Source organism: Thermobia domestica, chromosome 5 (assembly GCF_964235325.1).
Source record: "Thermobia domestica chromosome 5, izTheDome1.hap1.1, whole genome shotgun sequence".
Classification (NCBI taxonomy): Eukaryota; Metazoa; Arthropoda; class Insecta; order Zygentoma; family Lepismatidae; genus Thermobia; species Thermobia domestica.
In genome coordinates, this window is record NC_137458.1 from 167,202,492 (window position 1) to 167,224,133 (window position 21,642).

The 21,642-nt window shown below is 35.3% G+C and overlaps 1 protein-coding gene across 1 annotated transcript; it reads left to right on the forward strand.

Annotated features, from left to right (window-relative positions):
- The first annotated feature begins 4,404 nt into the window (after positions 1–4,404).
- Positions 4,405–9,375, forward strand: LOC145685305 (uncharacterized). Its single transcript, XM_081757676.1, has 2 exons — positions 4,405–4,504; positions 5,573–9,375. Exons 1-2 carry the CDS (start codon positions 4,405–4,407, stop codon positions 9,373–9,375), a joined length of 3,903 nt encoding a protein of 1,300 aa, XP_081613802.1.
- The last annotated feature ends 12,267 nt before the right edge of the window (positions 9,376–21,642 follow it).

Genomic DNA, 21,642 nt, shown 5'->3' on the forward strand with positions numbered 1-21,642 from the left:
TTGAATTTTTAATGCACAGAATGTGTTGGCGATTGGCCTTATCCTGACGGGAATAAGTAGCTTCGCTGCTTAGTCCCTCATTAAAACCCAGTATTCAAGATCAGAACAATGATGAATGAGTCAAGTCAAGTATGCAATCATTAATGACAAATTTTTGTTGTATAATTGCGTTAGTAGTGCGAGTCCTACTTCGTCATATCCCATATACTTCCCTTATCCAATCTGATATAATAAATGGCTGGGTAGGTTTCATTTCGTAGTCATCATTACATATTTTATTCATAACTACGACATACTATAGAGCGTACTGACAACATCTAATTTCCTTTCTTTCTTTTGTTTTGCATGCGTGAGTACAAACTGATATCGAGTTTTAATGTTAGAACAAAGAATGAAATATGGTAACACTATCAACTATGAAATACGCATTACAACATTAGCATGAAGTAAACCTTATCGTGTATTAAAAGTCTATCCCTAGGCAGCCTCATTAGCTGTTCAGTTTTGTTTGTATCTTGGGACAAGAACTCTTTCAAATGCTTCTGAGACTTTTAAAACAATTTTTGGATGCGACTTCAATCCATGGTTGTAAATACATTAGTCAACCTAATAGGCACTTTCTTGAAAGGTAGGCCACAGTGTGACCTGACAATTAATTAAAAATGAAAATATTGATAGTTATTGAATGCATGTAAAAATAATAATTTGTTTCATAATTAATTTGGTACCTAGTAACTTCATAGCGTTTGTTTCGATTCACGAGGAGATAATTACATTTTCATTATTAACCTTGTAGTTGCAGAACTACTTGTGTGAATGATATCGATTGCCTGCACTGTCCTTGTTTATTGGCCATTGATTTACACAGGAAGTATTCATATTTCTTCTTTGAAATGAACAGAAATTTTAAATCGATTGATCCTACTGTTTTTCTTTTTTTCAAAGGTTTAACCATTATTATCAATGTTTCTATGTTTCCAGTCCATTTCCTTGTCTGTGCCATGAAAACTTCCTTAACGGAATGATAGTAATCTCAACCATAAAATATATTACATCCCTACATTCGTAAGAAAAAAGCCTTGGTGTGTACTGAAAAAAGCCTTGGTGTGTGTACTCATATCTCCAGTCAATCCGATTAGCAGTTCAGTTTTGTTTGTACCTATCCCTACTTTTTAATTCCTATTTTGAGGAATCTAATCAGATGCCTTCCTCCAATCTTAGAAAATAATATTCTTTTGACCGCCTCCTTCCTTCAGGTTAGCTTGATTCTGAAAAAAAAAAATGACAGTTAATCTGCAGCGATTCCTTCCACATCGCTTCCTCTTCGGGCAACACAACGTCGCTTGCAGTCTTTCGCCGTGAGTAATATGTAGAGCCGTCGGTGTGAGAATTATTATATGTGCAACGATATGATCATGTAGCTGACACCCCACCGAAGACATCTGGATAAGCCAAAGAACGCGTGAGGCCACTGTAGTCCGTGTGGTCGCCATCTGAGATAAAGCCTCGGAAAAATGTATTACAACAGAACGCTATCTAAATCTGCTGAAACGAAGAGATTGTAGATGTTAGATAAGTACACCACCTATAAATAGATAATACTAGCCAACAGTGAAAATGTAACTGCAATGAAATAAATGTTTTTTAACTATATCGACCACGCTGATAACGAAAACGACAATGAAAATCTGGAATTAGCTCTCGTTTCCAAGCTAAAGGGGGAGGTGAAATTAATTATAATTATTATATTTTATTAGCATTCATTGTCAATCCCTTCCCACATAGGCCGCTGATGGTAGACAGAATGATTGAGTTTCCTGTAGGATAATAGCATTGTGTATTTTTCACTATTTTTAGCCCGGGCTCATAGCAACAAGGGGGAGGGGAAGAGGAACGGAGGAGTAGACCATGTTTCATTTAAGTGTAATTTCAGTCTGTTACAAGCTGTGTTCTGTTACTGAAGAACGTGTTGCTGAAGTGTAGTTAGTGCGTGTAGTCATTTAATTCCTGTGATTCAATATGCCTAGCAAGTGTGTAAATAGTGCTGACAATTTTTGTTACATTTGGGGACAGGCTATGTTGAAATCGCAAAGGAGGCCAATAACGCCATATATTAGGAAGGCGTCCAAACTGTACTTTGACCGTGAAATCGGGGACCAGGACAAACCACGGGCTCCTCATGTATGTTGCATATCTTGTGTTTTGAGTCTTCATTCGTGGTTGAATCGTAAAAGATCTTCCATGGGCTTTGCTATACCCATGATCTGGCGAGAACCATCAAACCATGTGAACGATTGTTACTTTTGTATGACAACTCCATTAACACACGGTATTTCCAAGAAGAAAACGTCTTTCTTGACATATCCGAAAGATAAAGCTTAACTGTTGGCGTCAAGACTACAACAGTGGAACTGACTTGATAAGATGGTAAATGTGACTGCGTTCTCTAACCGCCATATGTCATTCCTTCCATTTTTCAAAAGTGAAAAGAACTTGATATTTTGTAGTGATGTAGAAGGACTAATGGCAGCTATAGGCATTGACTATAAAAGTGATGAGTGGAGGTTTTCATCGACTCCTCCAAAAAGTCTCAAGCGTGTCCTAATGCATTTAGATAACGTGTTACCGGTTGGGTATGCAACTTACATGAAAGAAACATATGATAACAATTGTTATTGCGATTGAACTATGACAAGTTAAAATGGCAGATTTCCATTGAGCTGAAAGTCATAGGCATATTACTTGGGCTACAATAGAGCTATACAAAATTCTGTTGTTAACTGTGCCTCTAGGATAGCCGCGCCAAAACACTTCATTATAAAAAGAAAGATAGGCCTAAGCGTCAATCACTAGAACCAGGACCTTATAATGTTATGCACGAAGTACTTATCGAATCCAACAACATAATTCTCCCTTCTCTTCATGTAAAATTGGGCCTAATGAAAAACTTCGTTAAGGCCATGGACAAAACTGGGGAAGGATTTCTCTATTTGTGCGAGAAATTTCCGTCTTAGCAAGGCGAAAATAAAAAGATGGGATTTTCGCAGCTGGCCAGATACGCAAACTGTACAAAGATGAGAATTTCAACACCATCCTGACAGGCGATGAAAAGTTAGCTTGGAATACCTTTGTTCAAGTATCAACACACATTTTAGGAAATAAGAGGGCAGAAAACTATAAGGAGCTTGTGGCAAATCTTCTGCACTGCTACGATTGAATGGGTGCAACATGTCCTTAAAATTACGTTTCTTGGATTCGCACTTAGACTTTATTTCCTGACAACTGTGGTGCTACAAGCGATGAGCACAGGAAACGCTTCCACCAGCAAATTTCGGGCATGGAAATGAGATACCAGGGAAAGTGGAATGCATCAATGTTAGCCGATTACTGACACTAATCAGAGAATCACCAGCTGAAAATTACAAACGCCAAACAAAGCGGTTGCGCCTTCAGTGACCTTCCTGCGACGGATAACAACACCACAGTGATAAGCTTATATAGGCAATAACGTAAAATTATCCTAACTTCAAAACGAGAGCTAATCTTGCATTTTCATTAACGTTTTCATTATCAGCACATCCGAAAACATAAAGATTAGCTGTTCTCATGTCAGTTACAGAAAAAAGTAAAATTTTGTTGGCTAGTGTAATTACAGGAATCCAGACACAAAGATTACTATGTACTACCACATATTATATTGATAAAAAAGTAAAAATATTTTTATGTAACAACACAGTTGTTTGGGATTATTTGTGTATTTAACAGTGTGTGTGCCTTTAGCTGGCAACAGTGTTCAAGTTGCTTAACGCTTTTCTATTGTTTGGTGTGTGTGAATGTGGAGGCAGCAAGAACATACAGTTTGGTGGACCCATATATCATGGTAGAACATCATACAATATAGCACAAACAGTAAGCCATCGTATTACGAACATTTACAACTAATGACCTTGTGAATATGTTTATTCTCGTGTATTATTTTTGTGTGCAAACTGAAGGTGTAATCATTAAATACAGTGAATTTATATTTGGTTGCATTCATGTGGTGTACGAATCAAGCCTTACAGTCCACTAGTATGAATATTGTTTTTAACATTGTTATTGTACTTTAGTGAAGTTACAAATATATACATTCATATTGTACATTTGGTCCTATCCGGGCCACATGAGTGCAAAGATTTCTGAGAATTGTTCTGTGCTGTTGTGAAGAGAAATGTGTTTGTGTCGACCTATATGTGGTGTTATCACGTACGTTGGACAATAATCACGTTTTGTGTAGGCGGACAGCTGTTGTACCAGGACCAGGCTTCTGGAGTATATTTCATAGGTAAAAAAAAAGAAAGAAAAACATCATCTTCAGGTCAGTAGTTTTTTTTTATTCTTCATATTTCTGCGTAGCATTTAATCATGGCTGAATCACACCAGCGTCTTTTAAGGCAAAGATCTGCATACAGAGGCCAGTTAACAAGAATAAACACTTTTGTTCAGGCCTTTGATCCAAATGAAGGCAATATAGAAGAAATACGTGCACGCTTAAAACATCTAAATAACGTCTGGTCAAAGTTGCAGGAGGTGCAAGATACTATTGAAATTGATCAAATCGAACCCGAAGCGGAAGCAGTAAACGCTCGTGCAGAAATTGAAAATGTGTATTTTTCTTTAGAGGCTCAAATGCAAGCACTTGTTTTAAAGCATCGAAATAAAGAATCAGCTGTTAATAATAGCACTAGCAGTAGCGCACAAGTTAAATTACCGGTCATACAGTTGCCTACATTTGACGGGAATTGTAAACATTGGTTATCATATAAGGACACTTTTATATCTCTTATTCACGAGAATAAAGACATTTCCACAGTACAGAAGTTTCAGTACCTCCGAACTTCTCTTAAGGGCGAAGCGTTAAACCTAATTGAAAATTTACCAATTACCGAAACAAATTATTCAGTAGCATGGCAATTACTCGTTGACAGGTATTCAAATAAAAAGCTAATTGCTTCTTCTTACATTCACGAAATACTACAAATCAAGCCAGTGTATAAAGAAAATGTAAGTGAACTTCGCGCTTTTATAAATACAGCTACTAGCAATATAAATGCGCTACAAGCACTTGAGCCAAACGTAAACCTCACAGACGTAATTTTGACCCAACACTTTGTATCAAAATTAGACGCAACTACTAGAAAGTCATGGGAGCTTCAAAATACGAATTCTAATTTTCCTGCTTTATCAGAATTCTTTTCGTTTCTCGAGAAACGTTGTCAGGTGCTTGAGAACATGAGAACTAGTATTGATGGTGTGAAGCAGGGTAGTAGCGTACAAAACAAGCAAACAAAAAGTATTCAGTCATCAAAGACTTATTTATCAACATTTTCAAATGCATGTGAATTTTGTAATAGCCAGCATCCCTTATATTCTTGTTCGTCTTTTGTGAATGCGGCACACAGCCAAAAGTTAGAGTGCATTCGTAAAAATAAATTATGCATGAATTGTTTGAAAAGTAATCATTTTTTGAAGAATTGTAAATCGAGAGGTTGTAAAAAGTGTTCCAAAAAGCACAATACATTACTGCATGTAGACGTAACAAAGGACAAATCAGTGCGGTTTCCAAGTGTAAGCAGTGCTACGGTGCAAGAGCGTAGTAACAACTCAGATTCCAGTGAAAATTTAGGGCAAGTGTCATATTGTGCATTAAAGGCTAGGCCTAACGCAAGAGTGTTGTTATCTACTGCAATAGTAAAAGTAAGGGATAATAAGGGAAATTTGGTTCCTTGTCGCGCGCTTCTAGACAGTGCTAGTCAGACCAATTTCGTAACAGAGAATTTGGTGCAACAATTGAACATCAAACGGTATAGACAGTATACTCCAATTCAAGGTATAAATCAAGCGATATCTAATACAAAGTACTCTGTAGATATTTGTGTCCATTCATGTGTTAACACATTTTCATTGAATATAAGTTGTTCAGTTCTCCCTCACATTACAAGTAAACTACCGGAAGAAAGAATTAATTATGACGATTGGAACATTCCCAAGGACACTGTTCTAGCAGATCCTACTTTTAATACGCCTGGAGACATAGATATTCTGTTAGGTGCGGAAGTATTCTATATAATTATGAAGTCAGGACACAAAACACGGCCAGGTGATTTTCCAGTGCTTCAGGAGACAGAATTGGGATGGATCGTGGCAGGACGCATTCCTCAAGAACGTGACCCCCACATTCCATTAACAACATGTTTTGTGAAGACAAACATAGATCTACAGCAACAACTTCAAAAATTCTGGGAACTAGAAGAAATTACTGTTACACCTAGATCAAGCGAAGAGCTTGCATGTGAGCGACATTTCGTTCAGAATACAACAAGAGATCATACAGGGCGTTTCATTGTACGATTGCCTTTGCTTGAAGACCGTACAGTTTTAGGTGATTCTTATCAGCAGGCTTTGGCTAGATTAAAGCAATTGGAGAGAAGATTCGATCAACACCCGGACTTTGAAGCTAAATATACGGAATTCATGGAAGAATATGAAGATCTTGGTCACATGGTAAGGATAGATGAGCGTAAAAAGGAGGACGTCAGCGTTGCATACTATTTGCCACATCATGCAGTTTTTAAGCCCACAAGCTCTACAACGAAGCTCCGTGTAGTGTTTGATGCTTCAGCAAAATCTGACAGCGGAAAAAGCCTCAACGACATTCTCGTAGTTGGTCCTACAATACAGCAAGATTTGTTTTCTATCATTTTGCGCTTTAGAACTCATTCGGTAGTATTCACTGCAGATATCGCTAAGATGTATCGCATGGTCAATGTTCATCCAGAAGACACGCCATTACAACGTATATTGTGGAGAAGATCTAGAAATGAACCGATTCAAGTTTTTGAGTTGAAAACACTAACGTATGGTACGGTATGTGCTTCATTTGTGGCCACAAGATGCCTACAGCAATTAGCAGACGAAGAAGAGCATAATTACCCTGTAGCAGCAGAAATATTACGTCGAGATTTCTATATTGACGATGTTTGTAGTGGCATGAGCAACATACAGCAAGCTCTAGAGGTCCAGAAGCAATTGATAGAGTTACTGGGAAAGGGAGGTTTTATACTTAGGAAATGGAGTTCGAATGATCCAAGGTTATTGGAATCCATCTCGCCAGAGCTTCGAGAAGTGCAGCGTCCAATCCAGTTCCATGAGGGCCAAGGCGTCAAGGCATTAGGATTGTCATGGCATCCAGACAAGGATATATTTCTCGTTGAAAGCAAGACGTCACCAATGAAGGTTCAAGAGTGCATCACTAAACGCCAGATTGCTTCCATCATTGCTACTATATTCGATCCATTAGGAATAATTTCACCAGTTGTCATTTCATACAAAATATTTTTGCAAGAATTGTGGCGGCAAAAGGTTCAATGGGATGACAATATACCAATCGAATTAGCAAAGAAATGGACTCAATTGTACAAGCAACTTCCATTAATCAATCAGATAAAATTCGACAGATATGTACTCGTTGAAGGAAACATAGAGGAGATTCAGATCCATGGTTTTTCAGATGCTTCTCAAAGAGCATATGGAGCTTGCATTTATATGCGATCGATCAATCAACAAGGAGAAATATCAGTTAAGTTATTATGTGCTAAATCACGTGTGGCCCCAGTCAAGAAAATCACTCTCCCACGTCTGGAGTTATGCGCAGCAGTTGTTTTGGCAAAGTTAGTTCACAAGATTTTACCAATTTTAAAATTGAACATAAGTAGCGTCCATTTATGGACCGACTCCCAAATCGTGTTGGCATGGCTAGCTTCTCCGTGTAATAAATGGAAACCTTTCGTGGCCAACAGAGTAGCTCAAATTCAAGACTTAACTGACGTTAGCTGTTGGAAACATGTAACTTCTTTAGACAACCCTGGAGACTTGATTTCAAGAGGTATAGATGCAATTTCCATAAAGGACAATTCATTATGGTGGCACGGTCCACAATGGCTTTCTAGTTTACAATCTAATTGGTCAGTCACAAGTAAGGATTCACTGCAACCAGATCAAGTTCCAGAGAGTAAGGGAACCATAACATTGACAGTCACTTTAGACAATTGGTGCAATAAAACCATAACAAGATTCTCAAAATTGTCAAGGTTAGTTAGGACAATAACATATTGTAGACGTTTTGTTCATAACATCAGACACAAGCAAAACAAACTAACAGAAGGTCTTTCAGTACAAGAACTCCGCACAGCGCTCCATGTTTGCATCAAATGGACACAAGAAATTGGGTTTCACAGCGAATTGCAGCATCTTCGTAATGGAAACATTGTTCCGTCAAGAAGTAAATTGAACAATTTACATCCATTTTTAGATAGTGAAGGCATGATCCGAGTTGGAGGAAGATTGGAGAATAGTCAGCTTCCATTTGACGCCAAACATCAAATAGTTCTGCCTTCAAACCAACACTTGACAAAACTTATAGTGGAAGCAGAACACTTAAGATTACTTCATGCTGGACCCCAATTATTAATATCATCACTACGCCAGAAATATTGGATCATCAGGTGCAAACAGGTAGTAAAACAAGTCATCCATCATTGCTTCACGTGTTTCAAGTTAAAGGCCAGTGGTTCAAAACAACTTATGGGACAGTTGCCAGCAGCTCGTGTGCAGCAAGCCAGACCATTCCTAAACGTAGGCGTGGACTACGCGGGAGCGTTTTACATAAAATCAGGAGCAGTTAGAAATAGATCTGTACGTAAGGCATATGTTGCATTATTTGTTTGTTTATCCACCAAGGCAATACATCTGGAATTGGTAACAGATTTTAGTGCGCAGTCATTCATAGCAGCTTTACGCAGATTCATAGCCAGACGAGGAAGATGTCTCAATATATACAGCGACAATGGCACAAATTTCGTTGGAGCCAACAACGAATTGAAAGAATTGTATCAGCTGTTTTCATCAGATCCTTTTAGTTCTCAAGTTCATGATTTTGCATCGACCGAAGGAATTCAGTGGCACTTCATACCACCAAATTCGCCGCATTTTGGAGGACTATGGGAAGCCGGTATAAAATCAATGAAATACCATCTAGTTCGTATTACAAAAGGTGCAGTGTTAACATATGAAGAGTTTGTAACATTACTCACACAGATTGAGGCCTGTCTCAACTCTCGACCACTTACAGTGCTATCAAGTGAGCCTAACGACATCAGTGTTCTCACCCCTGGACATTTTTTAATTGGAGAAGCACTTACAGCTTTACCAGAGCCTAACCTCACCGATCTACCATACAACCGCTTTATCTCGTTGGCAGAAGATACAACAACTAAAACAACACATTTGGAAGAGATGGTCCCGAGATTATTTACATGGTCTTCAACAACGCTCTAAGACAACTTCACCGCAACACAATCTCAAGGTCGGAGATGTAGTTTTGCTGATTGAAGACAACGTTCCTGCATTGCAGTGGAAATTGGGCATCATTGAAAAAATGTTTCCAGGAAAGGATTTCTTAGTTCGTGTAGTGAAAGTTCGTACTACAACTGGAACATATAAACGTTCCATCAAGAAACTAGTTGCATTACCATATAACAAGGATTAGAATTGAGATTTGAGTAATAAAAAATAAGTACAGTTGTAACATTGCTTCAAGTTTTGTGTTCGTTTCGTTTTTTATGTGTATCATTTTGTTTCATTTGGTCAGACCTTAGCTGACCAACAGGGGGGAGTATGTTTGGGATTATTTGTGTATTTAACAGTGTGTGTGCCTTTAGCTGGCAACAATGTTCAAGTTGCTTAACGCTTTTCTATTGTTTGGTGTGTGTGAATGTGGAGGCAGCAAGAACATACAGTTTGGTGGACCCATATATCATGGTAGAACATCATACAATATAGCACAAACAGTAAGCCATCGTATTACGAACATTTACAACTAATGACCTTGTGAATATGTTTATTCTCGTGTATTATTTTTGTGTGCAAACTGAAGGTGTAATCGTTAAATACAGTGAATTTATATTTGGTTGCATTCATGTGGTGTACGAATCAAGCCTTACAGTCCACTAGTATGAATATTGTTTTTAACATTGTTATTGTACTTTAGTGAAGTTACAAATATATACATTCATATTGTACAACAGTTGACCTGAAAAACACGTCCAAAATTAATTTTTTTAGCAGGTAAATAAAATTATACATTAACATTATAATATAACATTAGTGTACATTCTATAAGTTCATTGACAACAAACTGCTTGTTTACTTTTGTTTTTGAAACGATGTAGTATCTGTTTCAACTATCCAGGTTTTCCAACCTTCTGATCTTTCTAATCCTTGGAGCTTTTTCAGTCTTCTACATCTACATATATAGTTTTAAACTTCATTTAAGTATTTAGGTTAGGTATTCCATGAGGTTGTAAGGTAACAGGGTTAATTTATATTGGTAGCATTACTTAATTATGTTTTTGAAATTATGTAAATTGTAACCAATCACATCAGGTATCCATGTATTAAAACATGATTAGCACTCAAACAGATCATTGATCATTTGCTACGTCAACTTATTTTTACTTCGTAGCTTTTCTACAATATAATATAAAAGCTTCATACGTTGTTTTATATTTTTTAATTTTCCTTTTATCTAATTGGTTTACAAGCTTATAATTATTTCATAAAATTGTATTCATTTCAATTACTTTATTTATAGTATAAACTAATTGTACATTTGGTTTACGAGGAACAAACTATTTTATTTCCTTTCAGGTTGCTACCAACACGTGATGTATATTATTAGTTAGTAGAAAAGATACATTCACAACTGTATATAATCTGACCATATTCTTAAAATCCATGCAAAAAGGAGAATTGCTTATCAGAAAACCATAATCGGAAACTTAGAGCAAATTGGTCATCCTACTAGAGTTTTGACGATACTTTCTTGAACTTACATTACATAGCTACGCATTCGAAAGATAATGGGCATTATGCAGAGACGTTCTGCCTAATGATTAGTGCCATACTAAAGAGCTCGACTAAAACATGTTTTCTGCAGTAGGCAGGCCTTCAGTATAACGTTAATAACACTTCTAAACGACTATGCATAAGGCCCAGTGTGTTTGAACTCGTTAGGTTACATGAACTAGCAATTCATAACTATAGATTCCTTATCCTTAAATAAAAATTCAGATCGTAATTGTACTTTTTATGTAAATAAATTACCTTCATATACCTGTGATCAGAAACTTACACTCTTTCTGAAATGTTAAATCTTTTTACAGATATACGATAATTACAAAGCAAATATTTTAAAAACAAGTTCAAGGTTTTAATTCATCCTACACTACATAAATAATTTATATTCTAAACTTTCATTATATATATATATATATATATATATATATATATATATATATATATATATATATATATATATATATATATATATATAGGGTACAAGGTGACTCAATAAGAACGTACCAGGCCTATATCACAGCTAATACTGCACGTAGAGCCTTCAAACAAAAAATTGCATGACCAAATCGTGTGTAGAATGCAATAAAAATAGTAGCGAGACCAATGGCATCTCGTGAATACCTCCAACGGGGGCAACTTCAAAATTTGAAATGGAAAGTGGTATAACTGTTGGAATCGTTCGAAAGGACATTGAATGTCATGCAACTTTTAGAGGACAAACTTTGTCATATCCGTTCCCATTTAGCCGGTAGAGGCGTTGTTGCAGACTTGTATCTGACTACCCGTAGCAGGCCTTTATCTCAGCTAATAATGCACATAGAGCCGTCAAACAGACAATTGAACTATCAAATCCTATGTGTACAATTCAAAAATAGTAGCGACACCAGTGGCGTATCGAGAATATCTCCAATGGGGGTCATCTGCAAAATTTGACATGGAAACAAGGGTTGGTTGTGCCTCCATTGAAACAAGCGCACAATGGGCGAAACGTCGAGAGGAAACACGTTGGCATATTTCTTCCTTGTTGGCAGCAACACGGTCTTATTACTAGGTGAAAGTCAGATGGTGCGAGGGTGTCCCCAGTCACACCAGGCAAATGCCAGCAGGGTACGTTCAAACCATGCCCTGGCAAACAACCGCCGACGCCTGAAAAAGGCCGTTGCCATAGAAACCACCGTTTCCATAACAATGAATCCTGTTACGGTTCGCCAATCTAAAACTGTAAAGTGCGAAGAAGAAAAAGAAAAAGAAAGAAATCTCCGTAACAAAGAAGGGGCATCTTGCATCATGCAAATGAGATGCATGGGATAAGTCGTGATTGGGAACCCTTCACCCCTGGTGGGGGGATATTCATGAAGCTATCAGCTTATGTCTAATTATATATATAATTCATTTCTTACTTTCGAACCTACAAGGTTCAATCAAAATCAAAAAAACTTTTATGTCGGACTTCCAAAGAAAATAAAATAAAATAAAATAAATACATGACCGTGTTCATTATATATGGAATTCCCAGTCACGATCCCCTTTTCAGTTTTATTAAAAAAGAAGAAGAAGTAAAGAAGAGAAGAGAAAGTTGGGATAGGAAGAGAGGAAAAATAGGGAAAGTAAGAAGATGAGAAAAGAGGGAAACTGTTACTGGATATTTCTGAGAAATATGGTAAAGGAAAGTGAATAATTATCGAATTGGGATCTTTTCCAATAGCTATTGGGTGAATATTTGGTATTAAGGTGATCAAAGGTAGACCCATACCTCCCAAACCTAGATCAATTTAACCTCAACTACCGAATTATCCCTATCTAGCTCTGAGATAGATGAGAAAGTTTAATTTAACAGTTTATTCAATATTGACAACCTCCTCAGTTCGTGTCTTAAAACGGAGATGAAATTGGTGAACTGAAGAAGTCACCTTCTACTCACCATCTAAAATGAGTGGGAACGTTTTCTATTTCTACGCGAGAGGTTAATGATTCGTACATACTCTCACGAGGAATTTTACCATAAAATGACAACTCAGATATAAAATTAATGATAGATGTTTGTATTTCTCATAAGTAATGTCGAAGTGTGAAATGTGATGTTTCAGTTTCGGGTATTTAGAATTGAGACACCAGCAACGCAAACCAAACATTGAGCTGTTGATTACTGTCATTAAGGTTACACATACCTCTGGATTCAAATTCTGCTGGTGTCTCAGTGGTGGTCCCTCGTGGTCTTCTCCGTGACGGGCCTCTGGTTGAAAGATATCGCCTGGGTTGATAACTCTGTCGTGGTTTGTGCCTCAATTGGTAAGACACTCCGCTGAAGTCATCGACGATGATGATGAGGTTGGACTCCACATCCAAAGTACGCGATGAATAACTCAAACGTTAGTTTGCTAGACGTAGTAGAATTGTGACTAACGGTTAGTCACATCAGAACTAGACTTTTCTCAGATCGACTTCTAAACTACTGCTCTCGTACTTCTCTCCTTCTGTCGTCCTTCTCTCTCGAGACCTCTCGTCCCATCGTTTTTGTTTGAACTTCCGTACCAAGGAATTCGACTGTGACGAATGACGTCAGACACGTGCGTGCTCCTTTCTTGAGGAAAACGAGGTCGCTTCCTCATAGCGATCAACAACTGGCAATACCTGGAATGCTCTGTCTCATGATTCTAGACAATTTCTACATACCCGTGAATGTGTTTTCTTGTTCACAATAATTTTACAAATGCAACATCGTAAATTCTGTCAATTGCTCTCATTTACACATTTGCAGAATTCAGTTCCTGAATTCTCAGACAGATAACAATGTGCTACGATGTTTTTAAAGAGCTGACAATACAAGCATGTAAATTTACTAAGAATTGCATTCGTGAGATTACTTATATTAACATTAATTATTTCCTTGTTTCTAATCCTTCACCGAAACAAAATAAAATCTTTAATAATTTAATAAATATCCCAAAATATACATAAAAATTAATCATAAAATATGGGCTCTGCCACATGCCCCTCTTCGAAACCTTGTTAACCCTGCTAACAAATTAGATCTCACAGGATATCGTTATTATATATATAACACCCTGTAGATACATAAACACGAAAGTAAAAAATATATGAAAATTGGAAAATATAGTTTGAAACAATATACAATATATATATAATAACATAAATAAATATTCATAATTTAATAATTCCATCCAATACCCTAATTTAACTAAAACTATTAATCTTTTAATCATTCGATTATGGTAATACATAATGCATAAAATACTGTGTTAACTGTGTATCCTCGCACCATCTAGTGGTTGAGACAAGAATTATGATGAGTAAACTGTTCTATATTAATTGCAGTTATAAAATGCAATTAAGCTTTCTGTTGTTAAGACACAAGTAAAATTTTCCATTGGTATTGTGTACAAACTTGCTAACTCGAGCACTAGTTGACTGTACACCTAAAGTTTTATTCACATAGTTTATCACACTTTTATTCACTGTTTTGGGTTTTAAAAAAACTCCACACCAATAAGAAAATTATACACATATATGTGATACTATGGACTACACAAACGAGTATCACAACTTCACAAATTTCTTCATTAAAAAAAATACACCAAATTTTCATTTCTTGAGAATGAAAGTTGTATTTTAGCCAGTTTACGATGTGGATGACTTTGATTGAGAAGCGCGAATTCAGCGTTTTTCGAATCAAGGTTAATTCAAACATCCGCTTGCTCTTCCATTCGGGCGTTGTCTTGCTTCAAAGTTAACACGGTGACCCCACACAACGAAAATTTTAGTGAATTTTCGGTAGTTTTTGCGTTTAAATCACAATAACATCGGAGGGATAAAAGTATTCCCTGTCGTCATTTTTCGTGTGTCCACTTTTCGCAAGTTTATCGGGCGTAATCACTAAAATGTTTGATTGAAAATCGGTGACGTGTCCCGTTTTCGTCTCTTGGTGCTCAAGATTTAACACGTTATTTTTGGTGTTACTTGTGTTACCTTAAGTTCATAAACAACGTTATTGCTTAAGTAAGCTATGCTAAATCTGGTATTATGTGTAATAACTAGTGAATAATGACAGTGACATTCCTAACATAAACGATGTGTAAAACAACAATAACCTACAATTATAAGGGTGAGTACAATGACTATAATATATCAATATTTAAATGTGTTTATGTATTTACAACTATTTAATTAACTATCCTATCATCCTATGAAAATCAACTATTTATTTATCTATTGCTAGATAACTGAAACCAAAACCCGTTTAAGATTCAGGGGTAATGAATCGATGGAATCTTGTATTTCCCTAAGATTCGACAGAGCGTTGGTTGTTAAACGGCTGCTCGACTAGCCGTCCATCCTAATCGTGAATTGTTTCCAGTTATCATATTTACTATCTACTACAATATATACAAAACAATAAAAAGTCTGATTTGTGTTGATTTAAATTCTTAAAAAAATTCCGATTTTTTTCCATACTTATATTTTCGATCTTCTCTTTTTTTTTAAATAATCACTTCATGACAAAATTATAATCTTATTTTATTTAATTAATATTCGACTAAACTTAACGTCTAATCAATCTAAATATAGTCATAATCGGTATTTTACCTTAGTTATTCGCAATGGTGGCCAACCAGAAGCAAAATCACTTTGGCTAAAGTCATAATCCTTTATAAAAATACTATAAATTAAATAATCGCGCGTTGTTAAAATTATTTTATTCTTTATGTATCATATTATTCTCATTATTATCATTATTAATATTATTACCATTACTATTATTACTATTACTATATTATTATTACTATTAAAACTATTATTAAAACTTGCCAACGATGCCTAACTTGTGAAACGGATCACTATATTCAGTCATTGGACTACGATATTTTCTATCCGTCTCGAAATGTTCTTACTTGTTCAGGGATTTACTTTTCAGAAACTATTCGTCTGTTTTTATCCCCAAATCTAAAACTCTTTTTTTCCTACTATATATATATATATATCTTCACATATATTCACTTATATTCACTTATAGATATATTTACTTCTTATATTCGTCGTAGCATGCTATATCTTCTCTATATATATCACTTATTTCTTCTATAGTACTATATTTCTTCTATTTTATCTATTATTAATAACACTATTTTATTCATTCTTCTCTATATTTAAATTTATATTTTATTCTCTTTTAGTCTGTATCAGGTATCTATATCTATTAATCATAATCTTAATCTATTATTTGTCTAGTCTCATTCCGTTTGTCTATTTAAATGCTATCAACACTTATCATAAATAATCTATTTTATTTCTATTCTCCTTCCTCTAATCACATTCCTTCCAAATCCTTCTCTATTTCTTCACTTCCTTCACTCCATGTACAAATTCGTGAAAATTAATCGCTAGATTTTACTTATTTACAACCTAGGGATTCCACTAAAGATAGAACTATATTCTAGCTAACCTAGGATACTATCTTACTCGATATTATTATAAATTCTCCTATTCAACTCATTAACGTTATCCTATCACTACGCACTAGGATACTAATTATCCAAAAAAATCGGTAACTTATCTAAATTTAAATCTTACTTTCGTATTCACTAGGTTCTTGGCTAAAAAGGAAAGATTTCACCCACAAAAAAAAGAAAAAAACGTTCACTGCTTTCACGTGGCAAACGAGTCATCTCCAGTGTCTCTTCAAATCTTGCCACTGAAGACTTATGTGACTACCTAAATAAAATATTCTCGTCGACGTTTTGGTAATCGCCCATTTTCAACTCGGCGAGAATGGGATTTCCTTCCTAATTAGAGTTTCCCCTATTGAAGGGTTCGCCATATCTCAATGTTTCACCAATTCTAATTTTCTTATCTAGCTCTTAACTTAACATAAATTTGCATCATTCATTGTCTTCTAAATGAGTTGTTCGTTCTTGCCTTATTTATTACTAATGTTCCATGATCGTATTCTCTGATAGCAAAATCATTCAATTTCTTTTTCTGTTTTCTTCTCCATAGTCAGTTTTACTCTCCCATAAATCTAATAAATCTTTCTCTTCATCTTTAAAAAATAATCCATGTCAATTCTATAATTATATTATATTCTAGTTTTCTAAAATCTATATTTATATGTCTATATGTCTATGTATATCTATATGTCTTGAAGACATAATCAAAATTTATATAATATTCATATCTCAGACTTTCTATCAATAACACTAATAATATTAACTTATATCTCTACTTGTCCTGTATACTTTAATTCTTATCACTAATAATAATCACGCTTTAAACCTAATCACTAACTATACTAATGCAAATAATTAATACTAATCCTAATACTAACAATTCTAAAATATTCATAATATTACCATATGTATTCATAATCTATAACTAAAATATTAACCGCAAAAATAATATATAACTATATACAACGTAATTCTCCTGTCTTAGCACATTTTATTATGGCATCCACGGTGTCCTCTGTTTGAATAATGTAGCAAAAGCTACCAAATCTAGTGATAATCTATCGCTAGCATTAACAAGCTTTGCTTGTTTCTCAACTTGAGCTATCGTGGTAATAAAATCTGAAATTCTGATCGCTTGTGTACACTCAAACTTGTACCTAAAACGTTCTAACCATTGGTTGACAGTATCTTGGTTTGCACCAGAAGTGAACAACGCACAGATTTTATATTTAAGTTGGTCAGTTTTTATAGCAAAGAATATGGACTCACGCACTAGCGTGTTTGTTTCGGCAATGCCAGTAACGACTGACAAGAAATGCCGTCTAAATCCAAGCTCGACTAAATCGTCTATGCTAAAATTCTTATCACTAAATTGAATCATGTAATAACGTTTGTACTTAAGTCCTAGTACGTTATATGTAAACACTATTTCTTTATTTTCACTATGTGTAGGGTTAAACTCTACGAAATGCTTTAAAACTTCCGAGTCTAGATAGTAATATCTCGACTTGGAAAACATTGTGGCTGGTTTTCCATTGTCTTTTAAAACAGAATAGTGAACCCGGTGATTATTCTTTAACGAAAGCATTCTCTCTAAATTAATTTACCACTAGCAATTAAACTTATAATTAAGGGTGGGTGGGTGGGTTTTACTCTATATTTAAGTTCTCGTAACTTTTCAAATAAACTAATTTCGTTTCTTATTTTTATTCCCACTGTTGTGCGCTCGACCTTGAGCCGTCGCTGAGGATGGAATACACAGATCCCCTCTCTCTCTGACTTCGTGTACCGTCGTGAATGATCGGCAACGCTCGGAGTTGATATCACTAGCAACTCTCTTCCTACAGCTGTCAATGATTCAAGCGACGTACTACCTTGCATTCGTTCATAAATGAATTCATAACTTATTATTCTACGTAACTTATGTATGTATATTTCTAAATTAACAGCAAGGGTGGGTAGGATGGGAACTATAAATATTATGGATCACACCACTATATAATTAACTAGTTTCGTAAATGCAATAAATCACCATGACATTCGTGGGATAATAAAACTAGAACGCATGACAATTCGCTAAGTCTATCAACTGGGAATCGAACTCATGACTACTGCACCATAACATAGTTAGGGTTTAAAACTAGAATCGCTACATAGGCGTAAGTATTTCTCTACCATGACACTACGTTATGTACTACTAAAATTCATAGTATACTTCACCATGACATTGGTTTAGGTACTAAAAAAATTCACTAGGATCGAACCCAGAACATTTACAGCGAGGGAGGGTGGTTGGGAATTATACTTTCCATTTACTGAGAAAACCCGAAGCATCTCTTACCATGCCATTGATGAGGGTGGGAGGGCGGGAATAATGTTTTATATGCTTAACCTACTAAGATCTAACCCAACGCATCTGCACCATGACAACCTCCTCAGTTCGTGTCTTAAAACGGGGATGAAATTGATGAACTGAAGAAGTCACCTTCCACCTACCATCTAAAATGAGTGGGAACGTTTTCTACTTCTACGCAAGAGGTTAATGATTCGTACATACTCTCACGAGGAATTTTACCATAAAATGACAACTCAGATATCAAATTAATGATAGATGTTTGTATTTCTCATAAGTAATGTCGAAGTGTGAAATGTGATGTTTCAGTTTCGAGTATTTAGAATTGAGACACCAGCAACGCAAACCAAACATTGAGCTGTTGATTACTGTCATTAAGGTTACACATACCTCTGGATTCAAATTCTGCTGGTGTCTCAGTGGTGGTCCCTCGTGGTCTTCTCCGTGACGGGTCTCTGGTTGAAAGATATCGCCTGGGTTGATAACTCTGTTGTGCTTTGTGCCTCAATTGGTAAGACACTCCGCTGAAGTCATCGACGATGATGATGAGGTTGGACTCCACATCCAAAGTACGCGATGAATAACTCAAACGTTAGTTTGCTAGACGTAGTAGAATTGTGACTAACGGTTAGTCACATCAGAACTAGACTTTTCTCAGATCGACTTCTAAACTACTGCTCTCGTACTTCTCTCCTTCTGTCGTCCTTCTCTCTCGAGACCTCTCGTCCCTCCGTTTTTGTTTGAACTTCAGTACCAAGGAATTCGACTGTGACGAATGACGTCAGACACGTGCGTGCTCCTTTCTTGAGGAAAACGAGGTCGCTTCCTCATAGCGATCAACAACTGGCAATACCTGGAATGCTCTGTCTTATGATTCTAGACAATTTCTACATACCCGTGAATGTGTTTTCTTCTTCACAATAATTTTACAAATGCAACATCGTAAATTCTGTCAATTGCTCTCATTTACACATTTGCAGAATTCAGTTCCTGAATTCTCAGACAGATAACAATGTGCTACGATGTTTTTAAAGAGCTGACAATACAAGCATGTAAATTTACTAAGAATTGCATTCGTGAGATTACTTATATTAACATTAATTATTTCCTTGTTTCTAATCCTTCACCGAAACAAAATAAAATCTTTAATAATTTAATAAATATCCCAAAATATACATAAAAATTAATCATAAAATATGGGCTCTGCCACAATATTTTCGAAAGTTCTCGACTAGTATCCCATACTTGAAAGATAAATGACGAAGTTGATGTCATGTTAGAATCGACCACAGGAAAGAAAAAAATCAGAGTAACACATCTATTTGTCGAAGATTTTGACTCTCGAAGTTCTTCCATGATGATCGTTCGTTCAGGCTATCTCCGTCCCTTTTGCTTCCTTTATAGAGCCAACTTAAATTAAGTTAGTATTGACTTTCAACGACTTTAATTGCCAACTACTATTAATTATAGTAAGTCACACATATATGTCAAAAGAATTGATGCATTTAATACTAAACCTACATTTCATTTACAGTCACATTCACACAGGACAATGTATACTTCAGGTTGCATTTAGTTGAATTAAACTAACCTAACTACATTTCTATAGACATTTATTACATTCCGAAAAAAACTTAGTTTGTCATAACAGAAAAAGTTTGATACATGAATTAAAAAAAAAAAATAATAATATTATGGTTTTTAGACATGCACAGAAATTTGTTACTTTCACCAATATTGAATAACACATTTGTCTTTGTAGATACATTTAAAAATTGGATTACGTTAAAAAAATCGACAAAACGAAAAACGAAGAGAGAAACAATTCAAGGTTAATATTGAACATATTTAAGATTCAGTACAAAGAATACATATCAATGTGAAAGAGGAAAGAAAAAATATAATTGGTTAATCATTTTTTTTTTTAAAAAAAAGCACTTTGGTAGCATTTTTATTGAGTCTCTGTCCCAAGAGGAGAAATTTCGACAATTTTTATGAGTCCTTTTCTCACGTCGATAATAACTCCTTTATCAACTCTCTTTATACACTATGATTGGTGTCCATGAGAGTATTTAATCATTTGTCTTAACTACAGACGAAAAAAAATAGTTTCTTCATATTATATATAATTTTCATTTCGTCACTTGACGCACTTGGTATAAAATTTCAAAATTTATTAAGATTAAAAAAATATCGAATCCAGTCCCAGACATTGGGAACATATTTCCATAATACTATATAATATCTCAATGGAGCTCTTCTCTGGACCTATCTAGGTCTTGTATTCACATTACTAAATTATTAACCAAAATCAGTTCATCGAATTTTTCCTTAGTCTAGATCGTGTAGCCAAAGGTTCTAGTCACTGAACTGATGAACGACAAATAGTTAGGTTTCCGATCGTAGGGGAAGGATTTGGGGCGCACTGTTTCATAGTTTACTGATTCCACTATTGTTTTACAAAATAACTTTAGATACGCATTAGGGTCTTTTTTCATTTCTTACGACCTGCTACTTGTTCTATTTACATGCAACATTTAACATAGTATTAAACTTTAATAGTTACGAACATTACTAACAAATGTGTCATTTATCACAAGTTACGCGGTAATATTCTACAAACATAAATAGTTGGTTAATATCGGGTGTCAAAAATCTATGGCAAACCTAAAACAACCAGGGTAAATACCGAGCCCTTTACACACATATTCGCTCATAAATATATATGTTCCTCAATATAATAAATTTTATTCTAATATCAATCTTAGTATTCCAACGACACTTAATTTTCTACCTAACCTTTTCATATTTAATGAGTATTCACATTTTCTTGGCTCAAAATAAGCAAAAACCCTGACTAACAAAAAT